The following is a 22381-nucleotide window of genomic DNA, read 5'->3' as shown; positions in this document are numbered from 1 at the left end:
GTAACAAACAGCCTTTTGTGTTTTTAGCTTACAATAACAAAAATATAAATCTTAGCTGTTAAAAAGAACTTTGTTTTTGAAAACAACTCGGTCACAAGCCCGAATGGGTGATCAAACCTGCCGACAAGGGAGGTGCCGTGGTAGTCTGGCCCGCTGATCTCTACCAAGTGCCAACTCTCACACTACCTATCCTTGGACCCCACAGACGTGCACCTGCCCATTCTCAAACACTATCACTGGCTTCATAGCTTCTGGCTCCCTGCCCTCCCCAAGCCTCCAACCTCATCGTTCCCCAGCCCCGCACAGCCCGATTTTACCTTCTCCCCAAAATCCACAAACCTGACTGTCCTGGCAGACCCATTGTTTCTGTTTGTTCTTGTCCCACAGAACTTATTTCCACATACCTCGACTCCATCCTATACCCCTGGACAAATCCCTCCCTACCTATGTCCAGGACACCTCACACGTTCTTCGTCTCCATGACTTCCGTTTTCCAGGCCCCCACTCCCTCATCTTCACCATGGATGTCCAGTCACTCTACACCTCCATTCCCCACCAGGAGGGTCTTGAAGCCCTCCGTTTCTTCCTCGACCGCAGAACCGACCAATCCCTAATACTCTCCTCTGCAGAGCGGAGCTGATCCTTATCCTCAACAACTTTTCCTTTGAGCTCCCATTTCCTCCAAATCCAAGGCATAGGGTACGTCGAACAATCCTTGTTCGAGGCGTACTGTGGCCTTATCCCCGAACTCTACCTCCGCTACATTGCCGACTGCATTGGTGCTACCTCCTGCAGCCATGCAGAACTCACTGACTTCATCCACTTCGCCACTAACTTCCATCCGGCCCTCAAATTCACCTGGACCATTTCCAACATCTCCCTACCATTTCTAGACCTCACTATCTCCATCGCAGGTAACAGACTACTGACTGACATCTACTACAAACCCACTGACTCCTATGGCTATCTGAACTATACTTCTTCCCTCCCTGCTTCCTATTCCGAACTCCCAATTCCTCCGTCTATGCCGCATCTGCACCCAAAAGCAGGGCATCGGAGATGTCCTCATTCGTTACGGAACGGGGGTTCCCCTCTTCGACTATAGATGAGGCTCTCACCAGGGTCTCCTGGTTATAGTGTAGCTCCACTCCCACTCCCCATCCCCCCACTCATAACAAGGACAGAGTCCCCCTTGTCCTCACCTTCCACTCTACCAACCGTCACATTAAACAAATAATCCTCCGACATTTTCTCAACTCCAAAGGGATCCCACCACAGGCCACATCTTCCCATCTCCTCCCCTTTCGGCTTTCCACAGAGACCGCTTCCTCAGTAACTCCTTGGTCAATTCATCCCTTCCAACCCAAACCACCCCTTCCCCTGGTACTTTCCCTTGCAACCGCAGGAAATGATACACTTGTCACTTTACCTCCCCCCTCGATTCCATCCAGAGACCCAAGCAACTTTCCGGTTGAGGCAGAGGTTCACCTGCACCTCCTCCAACTTCAACTATTGCATCCGCTGCTTTAGGTGCCAACTGCTCTACATCAGTGAGACCAAGGGCAGGCTTGGCGATCGCTTCACCCAACACCTCCGCACAGTTCGCATTAACTAACCTGATCTCCCGGTGGCTCAGCACTTCAACTCCCCCTCCCATTCCGAATCCGACCTTTCTGTCCTGGGCTTCCTCCATGGCCAGAGTGAGTCCCACCGCAAATTGGAGGAGCAGCACCTCATATTTCGCTTGGGTAGTTTACATCCCAGCGGTATGAATATTGACTTCTCCAATTTCAGATAGTCCTTGCTTTTTCCTCCTTCCCCTCCCCTTCCCAGCTCTCCCACAGCCTACTGTCTCTGCCCCTTTCTTTCTTCTTCCCGCCCCCACATCAGTCTGAAGAAGGGTCTCGACCCGAAACGTCACCTATTCCTTCACTCCATAGATGCTGCCTCACCCGCTGAGTTTCTCCAGCATTTTTGTCTGCCTTCGGTGTTTTACATAGTGACCCCTAGATGGTTATAGCCAACAATCGGCAATAACGGACACCATTCATCCCCCTATGGTCCATTATAATGAGGGTTATCTGTATCTATACAACGTCAAATTTATACTATTCGGAGGTCATGTGGAGCTGCTGTGTGTTAAATCCATCAACAACCTGAAAAATCCAAAAAAATTTCAGATGCTGAAAATGAGAAAGCACATAACTCAACAAGGAGGGTGGCATCTATGGAAAGGAAACAAAATTAACGTCTCAGGTAGAAGTCCTTTCACCAGAAACCATCTTTTACCTGAAACAGGAACTCTATTTCTCTTGCCACTGTTGTTATCTATTGACATCCTGATTGGCATACTTACTGTACGGGGAGAAATATCTTTAATGGAGCTAGGCATTTTTAATAGAATCCTTGCTCTTAAAGGCACATTTTCTTCTGTTTATCATATTAAGAGTCATTACCATTTTCTGGAGTTGCCATAATTTATTTGTCCGTGTAGCCTTTGAGGTCTGAAGGATGTTCTTCGCTGGATCTGCAGATGACAATCTTAGCAAGTATGCATTTCTCAGAAATTGCCTCAGTCAGCAGGTTTTACCTTTATTATTAGATGATGTAATGACAAGTATTGGAAGCTTAAGAAAGTTTTTTTGTTTAATTAAATTCTTATTCTGTCATCCATTTTGGGTTCAAATATTATCACTGCAAACACAAGTAGAATATCAATGTCCAGACTAGGTGCCTTGCATTTTCTTTGTTTAATTACTTCAACTGTCTCAACGCAATCGCAGTTTTGAAGCTTACTGCAAGATACTATTTTTTTCCTTTTTACTACACGTCTTATTTGACAATTTTGACTTTATTTCCATATCACATCTTTATTATTTTAAGTGGTCACATCATTTACACTTGGGGCTATCTTTCTTTCTCTTTATTTTATCTGCTATTTACAGGTCAGTTTGCAGGGGTGAGCAGACCTTCTGTATCCTGTGTAAGTAATTTTTATCTATCATTGCTACATTGACTTTAACTACTGGCTTTCAATGTAGATTTGCACAGTGCAGGCAAAAGCACCTATCCAGCTACTTTGGTGTCTGCGACTCGAGGGGGAGGGGAAGGGGGTTGGTGAGGGAGGGTTGGTAAGGGAGAAGAAGCATCTTTCCCAAAGATATTTGAGTGCAAGTCTTCTATTTTTTGTACTATTCATCCATTATTGGGAAGATTTGAATCTCTAAACATAAAATAAAACGTGAGCCCATGGAAGTTAATGGGCTAGATTGCAAGATTAGGGATAATGCAATGCATCGGGGACGGTTAAATATACTTTGAAGCAATATTCCAAAGTACAGCTATGCTTTCAGATTAAATATTACAGAATTGTTCAGTTGGGAAGGATGACGGATCTGTGGCTGAAACATAACTAAGCATGGAGATCCAGAACGTAGCGTGGGGGGAACCTCAGTTCTTGCACTTGTCAAATTGGTATGAAGTCCCTGAAGTCCCGAAGATAAGAACAGAAACTGCAAAGTGGATAAATAGACAGGTTATTGCATTGTGGTACGGGGGCCATTTGGGTTGGAAAAAATAATTTGCAATGTGGTATTGATAAGGTTCAGTACCATTAGCAGGATACTATTCTTTGTAACTGTGAGTGAGAGCCTCGTAGGCTATGTTGTCTGACCTGTGCCAAGATGGAGAACATCTCTTTGGGTCTGGAAAGAACCTTGGGGTAGAGGGGACCTATCCAGTTGCCATCGTCCATGTGAAAACAACCAAAATAGGTGGTATAAAGAAGAGAATTCTACTGAAGAAATATGAGCAACTATGGTCAAATGAAAAAAACATAATTACAAAATGGATTTGAATCTGTGACTTAAAGATTGGTGTGGGAGATCTGGATTTCAATGTATGGCCTGTGCTGGGAAAGAGGGAGTTGCTTTGTTGGTGGGAGCTTCATTGATGCAGTTGTGACCATCCATGTAGGAACCAACAACATAGATGGAATTAAGAAACACATTTATCTCCAATTTGTTTATGCCTCTGGTAATAATCCATCTTTATTTGGATTAGGCTGAGACCTGTGTCCTAAAGGGCCTGTCCCACGAGCATGCGACTCCATGCGGCAAGCGCGACCTAATGTGGTCGCTTGAGACGTACAGCCTCGCGGGGCCGGACCCGCTTCGATTGCTGGAGCCGTATGGAGTTGTGCGGAGCTGGCCCTTTATGATTTGGAAAAACTAGGACTGTAGATATTTCAAACTAATTAGTTATGGTGTTTAAGTAGGAACTGCAGATGCTGGAAAATCGAAGGTAGACAAAAATGCTGGAGAAACTCAGCGGGTGAGGCAGCATCTATGGAGCGAAGGAAATAGGCAACGTTTCGGGTTAAAACCCTTCTTCAGCCTGATAGTTATGATGATTAGTTATGGTGATTAGTTGTAATTAGGGTTCAGATAAGGCATGCAAAATGGATAATGATAACCAAAATACATCAGGAAGGGTCAGAGCATATTTCCAAATAGAATCAGATTGGGAAAAAGTAAAAAGACAATGTTTTAATGTTGCGAAGAAAAGTGAAGACTGGGACAATCTGAGAATTCAGTCAAGGAGAACCAAATCATTGATAAGGAAAATAGAATGTAAGAGTAAATGAGTGCGCAATTTAAAAGCAGACTGTAAAAGTTTCTATAGATATGTAATATAAGATTTTCAATAGGTAATGGTCCCTCATGGGCTGGAAAATGAGGAAATATCAGCAAAATTGAATTTGCATGTTCCATTGACCTTCATGGAAGTGACACAAATCTTCCCTGAAATAGTGCAAACAGAATTCATGGGGCCTGATGACTTGCATCCCAAGGTTTTGAAAAGGTGGCAATGGAGTTAGATTATTTCCTGTAGATGGAAGGTAGCAAATATAATCTCACAAGTAAAGAAGAGGGAGTGAGAAAAGTGTGAACTACTGATCAGTTAGTCTGACATAAGTAGAAGACTAAATTACTAAGACACACAGCACGTAGAAAAGAGCAATAGGATTGGGCAGAATAATCAAGGAATTATGAAATGAAAATCATGTTTGTCAAATCTGTTAGTGAAGTTGCAGATTATATGAACCAATATATGTAACATATTTGGAATTTTAGAAGAACTTTGATAAGGTGCCACACAAGATGTTAATAAACATGTGTAGTGATGACGTTGAAATTTATGGGGAACCCATAAATAGAGTGTCACTAATAAATGCAATAAGGAGTACGGGAGAAACCTGTTTGCCATGTGAATGAAACCACATAGAACCTTTTAGCAAGTTTAGTTGAGATGAATAGCATTAAGGTTAACGGAATGCTGAATAAGGACATGAGAGTAAGAGGAATGAAAATATGTGGATAACGTTAGATGAAAAAGCATGGGAAGCAGCATGTGTGGAGCATAAACATGGATCTGTTGAACCCTATGACCTATTCTGCACTCCATATTATATGTAATCCTTGATGGAGAAGCTCATGAAGGTCAGGACAGAATTGAATTTAAGCTTGCATGTGGTTAAACTGCCTACTAACAGCACTGCCTTGTTTCTTACACTTGGTAAGAGCTATTCAGGAAACTATCAGTTGCAATAGATGCAACATTCGGTATACATTCATCATCCACGACAAAAAAAAGCAACGATGTTTAATAATAATAATAATAATAATCTTATTTATATAGCACATTTTTAGTCAACTTGCATTGACCCCAAAGTGCTTCACATAATTACATTACATTTACACACAGGCAAAGGTGGGTGAAGTGTCTTGCCCCAAGGACACAACGACAGTATGCACTCCAAGCGGGATTCGAACCGGCTACCTTCCGGTCGCCAGCCGAATACTTAGCCCATTATGCCATCTGTCATCCCCCGTTTACATCATACACACAAGATATCCTCTGCAGCGTTACGAAGAAAACCTAATTTCTCAAACTGAAAACGCAAATACAGGTGCACAACCTTTTATCCGGAGTTCCGGAAACCGAAAAACTCCGAAAACCGGCCATTTTTTCCAGGATGTCGTCTGCACACCAAAGCTCGCGTTTGGCGCCAAACTTGACCCGAAACGACCCACGGTCAACCCAGGTCTGTACTACTGTAGCGGCTGCCTCCTCCCCGGAGACCGGGGAGACACTTAAACATCTGTAAATCATTGCTTAAATGTTAGTCAGTTAGTTTGGAGGGCTTTTATGTGAAGGGAGGGGGGGGGGGGGGGGGGGGTGAAGGGGTAAACTTTAATTCTTAGTCCCCTACCTGGTCGGAGAGGCGGGGAGCAGTCAATGCCTTACCGGGTCGCCGTGCAGTAAGCTCCGCAGCGCTGTGGCCGCCAACTCCCAGCTGGGGCTGCGGGCGTCCGGCCGCGGGCGGCGCTGGATTTGGAGCGCCTCGCAGCCAGGGGTAGAGTTGCCGGGGTCGGAGCTCCAACCGGCGCCGCCCTCGGCCAAACGGAGCCCCCAGCTCCGCGATGTTGGGAGTCGCCGACCAGGTAGGGGACTAAGAATTAAAGTTTCCCCCTTCACACCCCACCACCACCCCATAAAATCCCTCCAAACTAACTGACTAACATTTATGCAATGATTTACAATGATTCCCCGGTCTCCGGGGAGGAGGCAGCCGCTCCAGACTTTCCAAGCCGCCCGCGCTACCTATCTAATCTACGCTAAAAATCTTCCATTCGGAAATCCGAAAATGTCCGAAATCCGACAAGTGTCTGGTCCCAAGGCTTTCGGATAAAAGGTTGTGCACCTGTACTTTAATGTTTGCTTTATTGAATTTTTAGTATCAAACTGACCTTTGCTGGTCACATGCTGTGTTTTACTCCAGTTATTGACCTGTTGTTTAAGACGTGTATAAATCATTGCTTTTGTGAATTTTTCAACTGTTGATTTGGAATTTTTTTAATTTTCACAATTTGAATAGTTGTCATTTGTTACTGAGACTAGGTGTCCAATTTGATTCTTGCCCTATGTATAATTCAGTCATTTTGTCCACTTGTCAGGCTAATTACAGTCAAACTGATGTTGAGAGCTACGTAAGAACTGACGATGATGAAAGCTGCATACGGACAGATGATGAGGAAGGTCTATCTTCTGGTTTCAGTCAGGAATGGAATGAGCACATGAAGCGTCTCATGACAAAATAAGAATTTTATAATTAGTGTGAATATTGTAGCAAAGTAATTTTAAAGGTTTCTAGTTAGATGTGTTGTCAAACAATTCTTTTACTAAAATCTGGGTTCATCAGCATCTTCTTTGTATGGCTCAACTGAGAACAGAATTTAAGACAACACCACTGTAATTATCACCAAGCTGAACATAAATGGTGTTGCTATTTCCAAGAGGAAGCAGTGTTAATATTAAGAAAATATATTCTTCACTTTTGTGATCAAAATATTCTGTTTACACTTCTAATATTAATACACTTTGTTTTGTTTCTAGCTGAACTGTGTAATACTTTGACAAAGCAGTTACGTATTTTTTCAACTGTGATAAACCTATTTTGGTGAATTGCACTTAAAAATCCAATATTAAGGAACTAAATATGATTATTTATTCAAAATTATAATGTCCCATGAACTACTAATTTTCAGCATTTTTTAATAAGATGCACATCTGTAAAATAGAAGAACTGTGAATAGTGTCAAGGACACTCTTAGTTAATTCTGTTCTTGTACTTTGAACCGTAGGTGCCAAAAACAAACACAGTAACCATGTTGAAATTGGGTCATTTTAACTTTTTTTTGTTATTGAACAATGGGTTAAGTAATTTTTTAAACAAACATGTCCATTGCTAGTTTAGATTACACTTTTTGTTTGTTTTCTATTATATCACAATGAACTCAAACAGATTAGTATTTACACATTACTCTCTGTGCATTGCAAATATTTATGTTTGAAACATATAATTTTGGTTGGCCATCTGTGTAGTGTGCACATTGTGAACAAAGAGTAGTTTTTATCAAATACCGCAGAGAATTGCAAATGTTATAAAAAGAAGCAGTGTGAGAATTTAGAGTTCAAGAGGCTTTGTGGCTTCAGTCTGACTAATCTACAAGTTACATAGGCAGAAGGTTGCAGATACTGTACTCGCAAACACCATTTAATTTAAAATTTGAAGTGTTTGTACAAAACAGCATCTCCATGTGAATTGTCCCAAACCTAAACTTGCTTAAAGCTGAATTGCTTTATAAACTTGTTTTACTTAATAATATCTGATATCTGTAATTTACTTAGAATTCTATCAGAGAAGCTTTCTGGAAAGGATGCCACATTTAAGTGTACCATATATTTTTATTTGTAGTGTAGATAAGTAAAATGATTTGATAATGACACAAGAGCAACACTGAATAATCTGTAAGCCTCACAAAACATATGTATATTGAAAGCTAAAGAATTGCTGAAAATATCCAAGATTATTATGTGGTAACCATGAATATTATCTTGAAAGCATGTAAAATAACATGAGAAAATCATGTGATTTAATTGATATAATCAGATTAAACACTGAAAAGAAATATGATTATAATTATTGATTTAAGTCAGATAGTTTATCTAAAGAGAATTGATGTAGAATAGAGATTTTTTTTAAACACAAGTGCTGATAGTTTTCAGTTAAGGTTGAGAGTGTTGTAAGGGAGAAAGGCTTGGCATGTTTCAGAGTTGCCCTGCACAAGATTGTGGCCTTCACTGTGAAACAAATTGTACTCTGTTAGTGCATGAAGTGAAAACTTGTCTAGTTTTGTTTGTTGCACAGTACTATATCTTTTATTAATTTTGTCTGACTTTTTCCCCAGTTACATAGGTTAATTAATGTAGAAATATATTATATATACTTAAGTCTCTGTTGCTGAATTCAGAATGGATAAAATTCAATAAAATCGCTGTGAATAATAACCATTTTCTTTCTGTCCAAAATAACGGGCATTGAATTTTCACCAAAAATATCTGACTACATAATGTTTGAACTAACCACAGCAACTGAAATATTTAGTTTCTCCAAAAGGAGAGGCTGTTACTTTGAAAGCACTAAAGACTCAATGTAAAACACTGTTAATGTAATAAAACTACTGATTTATGTTTTGTGTTGTTAAGTATTGTACCCATACGTACAGTGTGTTGGAACAAGCTGGGGACTTGCCATGTTTCAAGATTGTTCAAGTATTTAACTGTGTGTCTGTATTTTGGAATGGAATATTTCTTCATTAAAGAGCGAATTTCTAAAAAGGCTAGAAATTAGGGTTCACCTAGATTTCTTCCTTTGTCATTTATGTCTCGTTCTTCTGGTTTGGTAATATCAACTATCTAATTCTGACTGCTTTATTGAAGGATGTAATGCAAAACTATTACTGAATAAGATACAATGTTTGGAAACCAGCATCTGTCGTCCCTTGTGCCTAACTATTACTGAATACTACATTGAAACATCAATCAGGATTTTGACATATTCCATGAGGTTCTCCAACCTCCAACTACAAATAATGGACTAATATTTCTGAATAATATATTCGTATGCTTTCCAACAACTATATTAATTGAGTTCCATGCTCAAACTCAGATTTTCTTGTGCACCGACCATATTTGTTTACATTCTATACCATTGTAGTTTACACTGATGTGGTTCAGATGAAGGCATCTTTATTTTTAAATTACATTAATATTTAATAATGTTTATTTTTCCCTTCTCCACAAGGCTAGCAGCCACAATTTTACTATTCTAATTTACTTATTTACCCGTTCTGTGTTTTTTCCTGTCTAACCAACCAACTGGAGGCTATCTCCCATTCCTTCATTTGTCAATGATTGTCAATAAGGTCAACAACCTCTCTCATCCCACCCTCTTTCCCCACCTTACTTTTAGTATGTTAAAAAAAATAACTGCACTTAAACATTACTCATTGCTTAATTAATCACATATATTTAAAATGAGCAATAGATCTAAACCTATGTCTAGGTGAAAGCTAATGGCTGTACACAAGTTATTCTTTCAAGGAACTGTATATAGATGGCTGAATCATGAGCAGTCATCCATGTGACCCTTAAATTAATTATTGACTGTAGAATGTTTTTTTCTGGAAGGACTGTTTGTTGTTAATGATGAATGATATTCACTGCTTTGCTCTTGCAAACAGCATAGCTATTATTGTGAATGATTCCCCCTCCATCCCATCTGGAGAATGACAAGATGCAAACACTGGAGTTGTAGCTCTGGCTGTCCTACATCTAGTGGGATTTTTATGGCAAATGTCCAATTGAAATACAGTTTCACAGAATTTGATCTTTAAATGCACAGATTTCATATAAGCATTGCTTTTCTTCTTTGACCCAAAACACAGGTTGATGTCATAAGTATGCCTGTGTAACTTCATCTGTAATTAATGTGTAATGCTAATGTTACACCTTATCTGTTCACCAAATGATGATCCACTTTATCAGTGGAAATAGTATCAAAGGTCTGCCATAAACTTTATCCAAGCAAAGAAATGTAAGTCATCAACAACATACTTGCACCACAGGCTCAAACGTTGGGAAACTAAGACTTAAAATCTTCACAGTTTTTGTATTATAACCAGATTGTGCTCGTTGGACTAGAATTGATCATTGTTCTCGTTGACCACAGCCTTGAATCAGGCACCAACCAAAGGCTTAGCAGTTACTCCTCTGCAAGTAGTGATGCATCGAACCACTGCCCCAGAATATTCCTGAAAGGCTTTGACTGAAAGCAAAGTTCTCTGGGATGGAGCTTTCTCATTTGTAAAACCTCTCAAGAAAGTTACATTTTCAAATGCTTATTTTATAGACTGTTCAAATATAAATAAACAATTTAAATAATAGATAATAGGTGCAGGAGAAGGCTATTCGGCCCTTCGAGCCAGCACAGCCATTCACTATGATCATGGCTGATCATTCACAATCAGTACCCCGTTCCTGCCTTCTTTAAGAGCTCTATCTAACTCTCTTTGAAAGCATCCAGAGAACCGGCCTTCTGGCAGAGAATTCCTCAGACTCACAACTGTGTGAAAAAGTTTTTCCTCATCTCTGTTCTAAGTGGCTTGCCCCTTATTCTTAAACCGTGGCCCCTGGTTCTGAAATCCCCCAAAATCGGGAACATGTTTCCTGCCTCTAGCGTGGCCAAAAATAAAGAGTATTTTTAAAATACAAAAAACAGCAAAAAATAAAAAGTTATAAATAAAATTAATTTAAAGAAATTGTTTCCTTCCCCATTGCCACCTGCAAGGGAATTAACCTGATACAGTTGTCAGCACATTTGCACCAACACTAAAAGCTACTGATTAGGTGTAGGAAGAGTTTGACAACCTTGGAAAAACTGGTTTGTAACCCGGGGTGGAAACAAACTGATCTTAATAAATGTTTACAAGGCGGGGTTGTGAACAAAATGTAACTCTCTGGCAAGATGTGACCACCAAGGAAGGGATAAGAAAGGCTAACTCCAATGGGGTCCTTCATGACATGTTTGGAGCTCTACCATGGCAACACCCAGTTTTGGCAGGGAGTTAAGAACAGCAAATGCATGGCAAATGCAGTCTGGGCACTGATACCCATTACTGTATATCATTGATGAGCACCAAGCCTTAATCTCTAGCACCATTATTAATTTCATCACTTCCGGCTGCTGCCTTCCACAGCCTCCAACCTTATCTTTCCCAGCCTCGCACAGCCCGTTTTTACCTTCTCCCCAAAATCCACAAACACAACTGCCCTGGCAGACCCATTGTTTCTGTTGCCTGCTCCTGTCCCATGGAAATGATTTTCAAGTACCTCAACACCATTCTATCCTCCCTGGTCCAATCTTTCCCGACATATGTCCGAGATACCTCACATGCCCTTCGTCTCTTTAATTATTTACACTTTCCGAGCACCCACACCCTCATCTTTACTCTGGACGTTCAGTCACTTAACACCTCCATCGCCCACCAGGAAGGCCTGAAAGCCATCTGTTTCTTCCTTGAATGAATGAATGCTTAATGGCCAAGTATTCACATACAAGGAATTTGCCTTGGTGCACCGCCCGCAAGTGACAACATGACATACAGTGACAGTTAGGAATGACACATAAAACATTAAACATTAATAATAAAACATTGATTAAACATGTGCATTAAATAAAATACCGGAGATAAAGGAGGCTACAGATTGTTGGTTATTGAGTAGAGCTACTACTCATGGGGAAAAAAGCTGTTTTTATGTCTGGCTGTGGCAGCTTTGACAGTCTGGAGTCGCCTTCCAGAGGGAAGTGATTCAAAGAGCCAGGATGAGAGGGGTCAGAGATGATCTTACCCGCTCGCTTCCTGGCCCTTGCAGTGTACAGTTAGTCAATGGAGGGAATCTTGCAGCCAATAACCTTCTCAGTTGATCGGACGATTCGCTGCAGCCTCTGGATGTTGTGCTTGGTGGCTGAGCCAAACCAGACCATGATGAAGGTGAGCACAGACTCTACGATGGCGGTATAGAATTGGACCATCGTTGCCTGTGGCAGATTGTGCTTACTCAGCTGCCGCAGAAAGCACATCTTCTATTGTGCTTTTTTTACTATGGAGTCGATGGTAGACCCCCATTTAAGGTCCTTGGAGATGATGGTTCCCAGGAACTTAAAAGACTCCATAGATGTGACTGGGGTGTTGTTGAAGGTGAGGGGAGGGGGAGCTCTCCTAAAGTCTACAGTCAATTCTACTGTCTTAAGAGCATTGAGCTCCAAGTTATTGCGATCGCACCAGGATCACACACTTCCTGTCTATAGGCAGATTCTTCCCCATCCTTGATCAGTCCAATCGGTTGTGTCATCCGCAAACTTGAGAAGCTTGACAGAGGAGTCAGTGAAGGTGCAGTCATTGGTGTAGTGGAGAGGGGACATTACGCAGCCTTGCGGTGCTCCGAGGTTGAGGGTCCAAGGTGTGTTTTCCCAGCCTCACATGCTGCTTCCTGTCTGTCAGGAAGCTGGTGATGCACTGACAGAGGGGTTCAGGCACAGTCAACTCGGAAAGTTTGGAGTGTAGTAGTTCTGGCACAATTATGTTGAATGCAGTGCTAAAATCAACAAACAAAATCTTCGCATAGGTCAGCTGGCGGTCTAGGTGTTGGAGGATGAAGTGCAGGCCCAGGCTGACTGCGTCATCCACAGATCTATTGGCCCGATATGCAAACTGCAGAGGGTCCAGCAGGGGGTTTGTGATATTTTATAGCTTGGCCAGTACAAGCCATTCAAGGGTCTTCATGACTAGAGAGGTCAGTGCGACAGGCCTGTAGTCATTAAGACTAGTAATCCTTGTCTTTTTGGGTAAAGGGACAATAGTGGAAACTTTGAAGCAGGCTGGGACAGTACGTTTGCAGGGACTGGTTGAAAATGTCCGTGTAGACCGGTGCCAGTTGTTCGGCACAGAGCTTGAGAGTAGAGGGCGAAACATTGTCCGGTCCTGGAGATTTCCAACTTTTCTGTCTTCTGAGCAGCCTCTCCACCTCTATTTTTATTTTTGTTGATGGAGAAGTGATGTTGTGCAGCACGGAGGGGATGGGTAATTGGGTGTGAAGTGGTGATTGGAGTGGGAAAGGGTTCAGTCCCACTTGGGCGTCATTTGCGCGTCATTTACAGGACAGGCGGGTAGTGAGTGACGCATGACTGTCACGCGTTATCATGCGTCAGCACAGCCGTCTGGTGCGCGTGATGTCATTAGAATACCCTGCTTCCCTAATCTGCATCATGGAAAAACTAGATTTTATTGCTACAGCAACAGAGACTTCTGTTAGCAGCAGCCCTCATCAGCCAGGCAGGAGTACAACAAGAAAGGCTAGCAAGAAACCCAGGAAGAGGTCTGTGTGGACGAGGTTAGAGGTTATATGACCCGCAAAAGGCGGGCCGACTGCATATAGGTGGCGCGCGACGTCGCATGTTTAGGGACGTTGGCGCACAGTGATGTCACCACGCGATACACGTGCGATGTCGGGACCCCAGCGTGCAACGCCAATGCGTCAGCGAAATGTCATGCAGGTGGCGCGCGAGGATTTCGGTACACTAGGAAATCCTGGAGTGCCACGCGATACCCCGCGCCACAACTTCCGATTCCACGCCTCACCATCCGCTATGTGTGCGTAACCCATGCGCCACAACTCGTCGACCAATTTTCTACATGACGCGTAAATGAAGCGCAAATGGCGCCCAAGTGAGACAGGCCCTTTACCCTCAACAACTTTCCAATTGGCTCCTCCCACTTCCTCCAAGTTCAAGGTGTAGCTATGGGCACCCGCATGGGCTCTAGCTATGCCTGCCTCTTTGTAGGGTACGTTGAACAATCCCTGTTCTAGGCATACACTGGCCCTATCCCCGAATTCTAACTCTGTTACATTGATGACTGCATCGGTGCAGAATTCTTGGACCATCAACTTAACCATCAATTTTCATCCTGTGCTCAAATTTACTTGGACCATCTGCGACACCTCCCTCTCTTTTCTTGATCTCACAGTCTCCATCACAAGAAATAGACTATTGACTGACGTCTATTACAAATCCACTGACTCCCACAACTATCTTAACTACACTTCTTCCCACCCTGTGTCCTGCAAAGACTCTACCCCCTACTCCCAATTACGCCATATCTGCGCCCACGATGTTCCATACTAGAACATACTAGTGTTCCATACTAGAACATCCAAGATGTCCTCATTCTTTAGGGAACGGGGTTCCCCTCTCCCATCATAGATGAGGCCCTCATTCGTGTCTCCTTGGAACCCCGCAGCTTCGCCCTTGCTCCCCCCTCCCCCTAGTCACAACAGAGACAGAGTCCCCCTCGTCCTTGCCTTCCTCCCCATCGGCCGTTGCATACAACACATAATCCTCCAAAATTTCCGCCATCTCCCAACGGGATCCCGCTACTAACCACATTTTCCCATGTCCACCCCTTTCCGCCTTCCACAGAGACCGTTCCCTCTGCAACTCATCCCTTCCCACCCAAACCACGCCCTCCCCAGGTACCTTCCCCAGCGACTGCAGAAGATGCAACACCTGTCGCTATGCCTCCTCCCTCAACTCTGTCCAGGAACCCCGACAGTCCTTTCAGGTTAGGCAGAGGTTCGCTTGCACCTCCAACCTCATCTACTGTATTCATTGTTCTTTTTTTTAATATATTTTTATTGGAAGCAATTGTACAAAAAAAAAGTTACTTGACAATTCTACTACTCCAGCACAGCTTCGATTTTAACATTTTACAAACAGAATATTAAATTGAGAAGAGAAGAAGAGAAGAGAAAAGAAAGAGAAAAAAGAAAAGGAGAGAGGAGATATGTCCATCAACCCACCCATGCGCCCGCTCACCCAGCCCTACAGTCAGTTTTGAGTTTGTGTGCAACCATTGTATTTCTCAAGAAATTCAATAAAAGGAGACCATATTTTTAAAAATTGTTCCGGTTTGTCAATCAAGATAAACCTAATTCTTACTAGATGTAGTGTATCTGTCATTTCTGTAATCCACATCTTCATTGAGGGGACTGTTGTCTTTTTCCAAAATGTAAGTAGACGCTTTTTTGCTTATATTAGACCGTAAACAAGGAAACGTCTTTGCGGGACCGTAAGGTCTCTGATATTCCCAGTATTATCAATTTTGGGTCTGGTTCTAGTGGAGTTTTCAGTGTTTTAGAGATGACGCTGAATATTTCTGTCCAAAAACTTTCTATTTGGTTTACACAGTACAAAACTAAGGTGGCTTCTTGAGATTGACATTTATCACACAAAGGGGAAACAGTGGGGAAAATCTTGCTCTATTTGGTCTTTGAGTAATATAGCCTGTGCAGCGCTTTAAACTGTATCAGGCAGTGTCTGGCATTTAGAAAGCAATAATGTATGTATTGTCGGCTTTTGTCTCATAAATCTTTGGAGATGTGTTGACCCATCTCATCTTCCCATGCACGCCTATAAATCTCAGATGATGGAGTGTCGATGTTCTGGAGGGCATATTAAGTGTGGGATATCAACTTCTCTGTACCTGCATGTCTATTCAAACATTCATCGAGTTTGGCTGGACCTGCAGAAGAGCAGTCTTGTCTATGTTCTCACATAGTCCCTAACTTGGGGGTATCTAAAAAAGTTATTGGTGTTCAGATCGTATTTCTCCTGCAATTCTTGAAAGGAGGAGAGAGTCCCCTTCTGATAAAGGTCTCCCACTGTCTTGATTCCCTGATTCTTCCATTGAACAAAAACACCATCTAGAATAGAGGGTTTAAAAGAGGGATTATTTGCAATGGGAAGGAGAGACATGTCTCAATTTGAGACTGGACTTCAGCTGTTTCCAAATGCGAATAGTACTATGTATTATCGGATTATGCTCATACGTTGACTTGTTCAGGGATATTGGAGGCAGGACAATCGAGCCAATGCAGAAAGGCAAGCAATCTTCTCTTTCCATTTTTAGCCAGTTTACCGGATGGCATGAATCTTCCAGCCAGAAAATTACAGTTTTAATATTGGTTGCCCAATAGTAAAAGCGAAAGCTTGGTAAGGCTAGTCCTCCATTTTCTTTAGATTTTTACAGATGTATTTTGTGTATTTGGTGGCTTTTATAATCCCAGATGAAATTAGTGACAATGGAATCAATATTTTTGGAAAAAAAATTTGGGAAGATATATCGGTATTGACTTGAATAGGTATAAAAGTTGCAGGAGAAAGATCATCTTTACGGCATTTAGTCTACCGAGAAGAAAAATAGACAGTGCCTTCCAAAATTGAATATACGTATGACGTTTAGTGATTAATGGAGGGAAATTTGTCCTGAACAGAAGGGAATATTTTCTGGTAACGTAAACTCCAAGGTATCTACATTTTTCAGTAATGATTCTAAAGGGAAACTGTTGAAGCTGGATGCCGTCTTGTTCTTTTATTGGCATAATTTCACTTTTGTTTCAATTGATTCTGTAGCCAGAAAAGGAAACAAATTGTTCTATAGTGGTTAATAAATTTGGAATACTGATTTGGGGGTTGGTGACGCATATAGGGAAATTTTGTTAATAGTATATTTAGTATTGTATCCATATATGCCTGGGTGGGACCTAATACTCTCGGCAAGGGGTTCTATGGCTAATGCAAATAGTATCGTGGAGAGAGCACATCATTGTCTATTCCCCCTGAATAAGTGAAATTTAGGTGAGAGGATTTGATTTGTTAGTATTCTGGCTGTCGGATTAGTATATAGAAGCTTCACCCATGAAATGAAATTTTCGCCCAATTGGAATTTTTACAACACTGTGAAAAGATAAGGACATTCCACTTGGTCAAAAGCCTTTTCGGCATCCAGCGAGATAATTGTTAGGTCTTCATTTGGTATTCTCTGCGAATAAATTATATTAAACAGGCGTCTCAAATTATAAAATGAGTGTCATTTAGGTATGAACCCGGTTTGGTCTGGGTGAACTAGTTTGCCAATGACTAGGCTGAGTCTACGAGCCAGTCTTGGCTAGGATCTTCTGGTCAGTATTTAAGAGGGCAATTGCTCTACAGGATCCTGGCTCTTCAAGGTTTTTATCTTTTTTGGAAATTAGCGTAATAATTTATTCTGCTAGAGTCTGTGGTAAGGTCTGCTCTTTGAATGCTTGAGTGTATAGGCTTTGTAGACGTGAGGAAATTACATCGTTGATTTTTTTATAAAATTCGTTATTGAGCCCGTCTGGCCCAGGAGTTTTTCCATTTTTCAGTGATTTAGTGGTCTCTGAAATGTCCTTTGTTGTCATCTCTGCTCCTAGTTCCTCACGTTCTGTCTCACTGAGGGATACGAGGTTGCACTTATCAAGAAAGCTCTTCATCTTCACTGAATCGGCTGATGTTTGTGACGAGTATAATGTTTGATAAAATTGTAGAAATCTTTCATTGATATCTTTGGGCAGTGAGAGCAGTTCGCCTTTTTCTGATCTGATTTTATGTATGGTGCAGTCGTTCTCTAATTTGCGGAGTTGTCGTGATAAAAGTTTATATGGTTTATCGCCAAATTCAAAGTTTTTTTGTTTAGTATATTGAAATGCTGTACTAATTCTTGCCAAGAGTTTCTGGTTTAATTTGAATTTGAGTGCAGCTATCTTATTGTGTTTTATTGTGGACAGGTCAGCCGCATTTTCTAAGCCTAATTGTTTTTCTAACTCCAATTGTTCTGCCCTATTTCTCTTATTTTGAGAGGCTTGATATGAAATGATGCAGCCTCTAAGGTCGGCTTTAAAAGTTTCCCAAAGCAAAGAGGGAGAGATACCAGGAGTGTCGTTTATCTCAAAAAACATTTTTAGCTGTACCTTCAGGTAGTCACAACAGCTAACCTCTGCAAGTATTTGTGGGTTAAATCTCCAGCACAGCTGTCTATTTGCCATTCCTTCCAGTTTTACAGAGAATGTAAGAGGGCAATGATTCGAAATGATGATATTGTGATATTTTGGGTTGTGGGTATATGGCAGAAGTTTGGAATCAACTAGGAAATAGTCTATTCTTGTATATACTTTATGGACACCTGAGTAGAAGGAATATTCTCTTCCTGAAGGATTGGCAATCCTCCATACGTCCCTTATAATTGTATTATTTATATAAGTGTTCAGAAGTTCACTAGACTTGGATGTAATTTTTCTTTGAAATGGAGATCTACCCAGGTAGTGGTCTAATTCACAGTTTAGGTGTCCACCCCCCCCTGATTATCAAATTGGACTGGGACGCGTCTGGTATTAAATTTAGTATTTTATTGAAAAATTGGGGGTCATCAAAATTTGGAGCAAATATGTTCACCAACGTCAATGAGGTTAAGTACAGTTCACTGGATACTATGGTGTACCTACCTTTCTTGTCAGTTATTGTGGATTTATGTTTAAACGGAATACCTTTGCGGATTAGGATTGCAGTTCCCCTAGCTTTAGAAGAAAATGTGGAGTGATACAACTGTCCAATCCACCTCCCTCTCAGCCTGCTATATACTTCGTTCTTGAGGTGAGTCTCCTGAAGGAATATTATATCAGTATTAAGAGATTTTTAATGGGCTATTATATTTTAACCCTTTTTATTGGTTCATTTATGCTCCTAACGTCCCAACTCCAAAACGTGATTCCTCCCCCCCCCCCCCCCCCCCCCCGTTTTACTAGTTACATCATCTTGCATATCAAAAATGATATGATCTCTGCTGAATTAAAAGGTTCAACACAATGATTAAAGTATTTCTTATGGGTGTAGGCTGCGTGAGCCCCTCGCGCTTTGCCCTTACCCCCCGAGATATCTCCAAGAAAGGTGTACTTTAGTACAAGATATTAAGATATATATTACAAAGTTAGGAAAAAAGAAAAGAGAAACAAAGGAAAAAACAACTTATGAGAATGTTGCTAACGAGTACCACACATCGGTGATTGAATTTGAGTAAATTTCCTTACAATATACTGTAAATATTATCATTAATATAAGATTTTAGATATTAAGATAGTCCCGCACCTTTAACGTGTTAGAAAAACTAAACAGAACAAAACGTGAGGTTTTTTTTTCTTTTTAAGGGGCTCAGCATTTCCATCCAGTTAGGGATCTATATAAAGATATGAATAAGTAGCTGAGTAATGGTTTTAACTGACATACGCCGCGCAGCGGTTAACTTTCACTCGATACTATTTTGACATGTTACCCAATCGCGTGTCTGTAACAGCTTATATCTTATACACTCTATGAACAGGAACTTATCCCCTGTCGGCTCCGGCAATGACTTGGGCAAACTGTAATGCTCAGTAAAGAAAGATTCAACATCTTTAAAAGTAACACGGAGCTTGGCAGGGTATAATAGTCCGAATCAAACTCCTGGTAAGTCCCTCAGAATGGCTCTTGACTTAGAAAAAATAGCTCTTTGCCTGACAACTTCGGATGGAAAGTCTCTGAAGATTCGTAACTTTTGGCCTTGGATTGTTAAATTCCTGTCCTTGGCCACTTTACGCAGGATTTCCTCCAGAACATGGCATGATGCACCCGCAGGATCAGATGTCTCGGTGGGGCATTGTTGTCCGGCCGGGTTCTCAGAACTCTGTGTGCCCGGTCGAGTACAGGTTTTTCTTCGAAGGCCTTAAGTAGTTGAGCCGTAAATTTGCGGACGTTTTGACCATGTTCCTTGCCTTCTTTTACTCCAACAATCCTTAAGTTCTGATGCTTGGAGTACCCCTCCAGATCTAGACATTTTTCTGTTACTTTGGATAACAAACCGGAGATGCGTTCTCGGACCTCGGAGTTTGTTGCCGCTGCTATTTCCATCTCCCGGATAGACTCGCTGTGTGTCAGAGAGGTAGCCAGAATAGATTCCAGCTTGTGGCTGATGTCGGTTTTCAGCCTTTGAATTTCTCCTTTCAGGTTGGTATTTACCTCCTCAATGCGAGAGTCTATTTGTCACAGATCTCTTGCTTCACGATCAAAAGTTCCAGGCGTAGAACCGCTCCAATGTCTTGCAGGGCCGACGTTTGAACTGCTCTTCAGGCGAGGTTGAGGCTTCACCGCGGCCTTCCTCCTTTTTTTCGGCCGTTTGGGTGACATTTACAGGAATTACGGGAGTCACGGAATGATGACGTCTGCTTACCGGTCTGCTGCACCTCTACCGGTGAATATGAACGATCAGTTTCGTTCTTTTTTTACAGTTGTTTAATCAACTCGGTGCAGAGGTGTTGCATGCGCGTTCTAACCCTCCATGGCGCCAGTGGGCGATCGTTTCGCGGAACACCTTCGCTCAGCCGCGTGAACCAACCAGATCTCCTGGTTGCTGGATGCTTTAATTCTCCTTCCCATTCCTACACAGACATTTCTGTCCTCGGTCTCCTCCATCGTCAGAGTGAGGCTAAACACAACTTGGAGGAACAGCATATTTAGCTTGGGCAGCTTTCAGCCCAGTGCGATGAATATTAATTTCTCTCATTTCAGGTAGCCCCGGCATTCCTTCTCTCTCTATCCCTCCCCCACCTAATTCGCACTAGCTTTTCATTTTCATCCTAAAAAACAGCTTACAATGGCCTGTTTATTTTATCATTGTTACTTTTTTGCATATCTTTCATTCTTTATCTCTCCACATCACTGTTTATATCTCGTTTCCCTTATCCCTAACCAGTCTGAAGAAGGGTCTCGACCCGAAACATCACTCATTACTTCTCTCTAGAGATGCTGCCTGTCCTGCTGCGTTACTCCAGCTTTTTGTGCCTATCTTCAGTTTAAACCAGCATCTGCAGTTCCTTCTACTACACACTCTATGACCACCCAATCAAGAATCACAGAGTTGTGCCACAACAGTACTAATGATTGCAGGACTGATCACTGCCTAATCAACTCGGTCGTCTCCAATACTCTGGCCACAATATATCAGCATCAACAGATGTCATGCTGCAAAAAAAAGTCAAAACAATATTGAAGCTTTCAAGGATCCTGCAAAGATAGCTCTTTTTGGCTTACCTCACACAAAATCTGTCACTCAGCTGAATGGAGCCACTGAATGCCCACAGTGTATGAGTTGTCCTGAAGCCCACCATCATTGACAATTGTGGCTTATCCACCAAAGAGAGCCAGGACTGGTTTGATAGAATTAACTAGAAATGCAAGGCAACCCGGATTGGAAGTTACAACGTGGTTACTGGGAGAAGGGAGAGCTCGACACATACCAGAAAGACAACTACGACAGAAAATCTACAATCTAAAACCATGTGGTAGGTAGAGAGCATGCAGAAAGATCTGCAACTTGCTGAAGAGTTCATCAGTGATGTCAAAGCTATCTTCAGCCTGAACACCCAAGGCATCATCCCACTTAAAGGTGATCTTAATAAGGAGGGAAAGACAATCAATACCCTTTTGAAGGAACACTTTGAAGACTGCCTGAAGCTTGACTTTGTTGTTCACATGACTACAATACTTTATTCAGATTGGATTTGCAAAACAATCCTGGCTGACAATGAGTCGAAAAGGTCACATTCCATTTGAAAAACGAGGTCTCAGGAGCAGTAGTATCTCTCTAAAGTTCTAAAATTTGAGGGCAAACAGCATTAATCAAAGATTCATAATCTCCATATCTGGGAAGAGGAGATACTACAATTGTTTTCAAATAAGAGAGAAACTGTAGAGGCTCTTCCTGCCTTCTGCCAGAGAATGTCATTCCGGGATTTTCCTCAACCACTTCTTCCCAGTGGCTGAAGAATTGCTTCCCTGAATCATAATGTGGATTAGAAGCAAACTAGACAAGATTTTTACTGCGTGCCAATGCCAAGACAAATGCAGGGAGGAACATCACCCACTGTACATGGGTTTTTTTTCGATCTGATTCAAATCTTTGAGACTTAACTAGGAGGGGCTATGAACATTATCCTCAAATTAAACTGCACACTGAAATTTTACTTCATT

At 41.7% G+C, this 22381-nt stretch overlaps 1 protein-coding gene across 18 annotated transcripts in view; it reads left to right on the top strand.

The window, feature by feature from the left end:
- The window catches only part of dtna (dystrobrevin, alpha), a 223332-nt gene extending 213938 nt beyond the window's left edge, over positions 1-9394 (top strand). For 12 of the 18 annotated variants that reach the window (XM_055634132.1, XM_055634128.1, XM_055634137.1 and 9 more), the window contains one exon: positions 7020-9394. In XM_055634132.1, coding sequence (XP_055490107.1) covers positions 7020-7163 — 144 coding nt within the window. In that variant the 3' untranslated portion in view covers positions 7164-9394. Of the gene's footprint in view, positions 1-2945; positions 2984-7019 lie in introns of all 18 variants that reach the window. The other 6 variants (XM_055634135.1, XM_055634134.1, XM_055634141.1 and 3 more) reach the window with 1 other exon arrangement.
- Positions 9395-22381: the final 12987 nt, after the last annotated feature.

Source organism: Leucoraja erinacea, chromosome 4 (assembly GCF_028641065.1).
Source record: "Leucoraja erinacea ecotype New England chromosome 4, Leri_hhj_1, whole genome shotgun sequence".
Lineage (NCBI taxonomy): Eukaryota > Metazoa > Chordata > Chondrichthyes > Rajiformes > Rajidae > Leucoraja > Leucoraja erinaceus.
The sequence above is the reverse complement of the archived record's forward strand: the minus strand, read 5'-3'. Positions and strand labels throughout refer to the sequence as shown.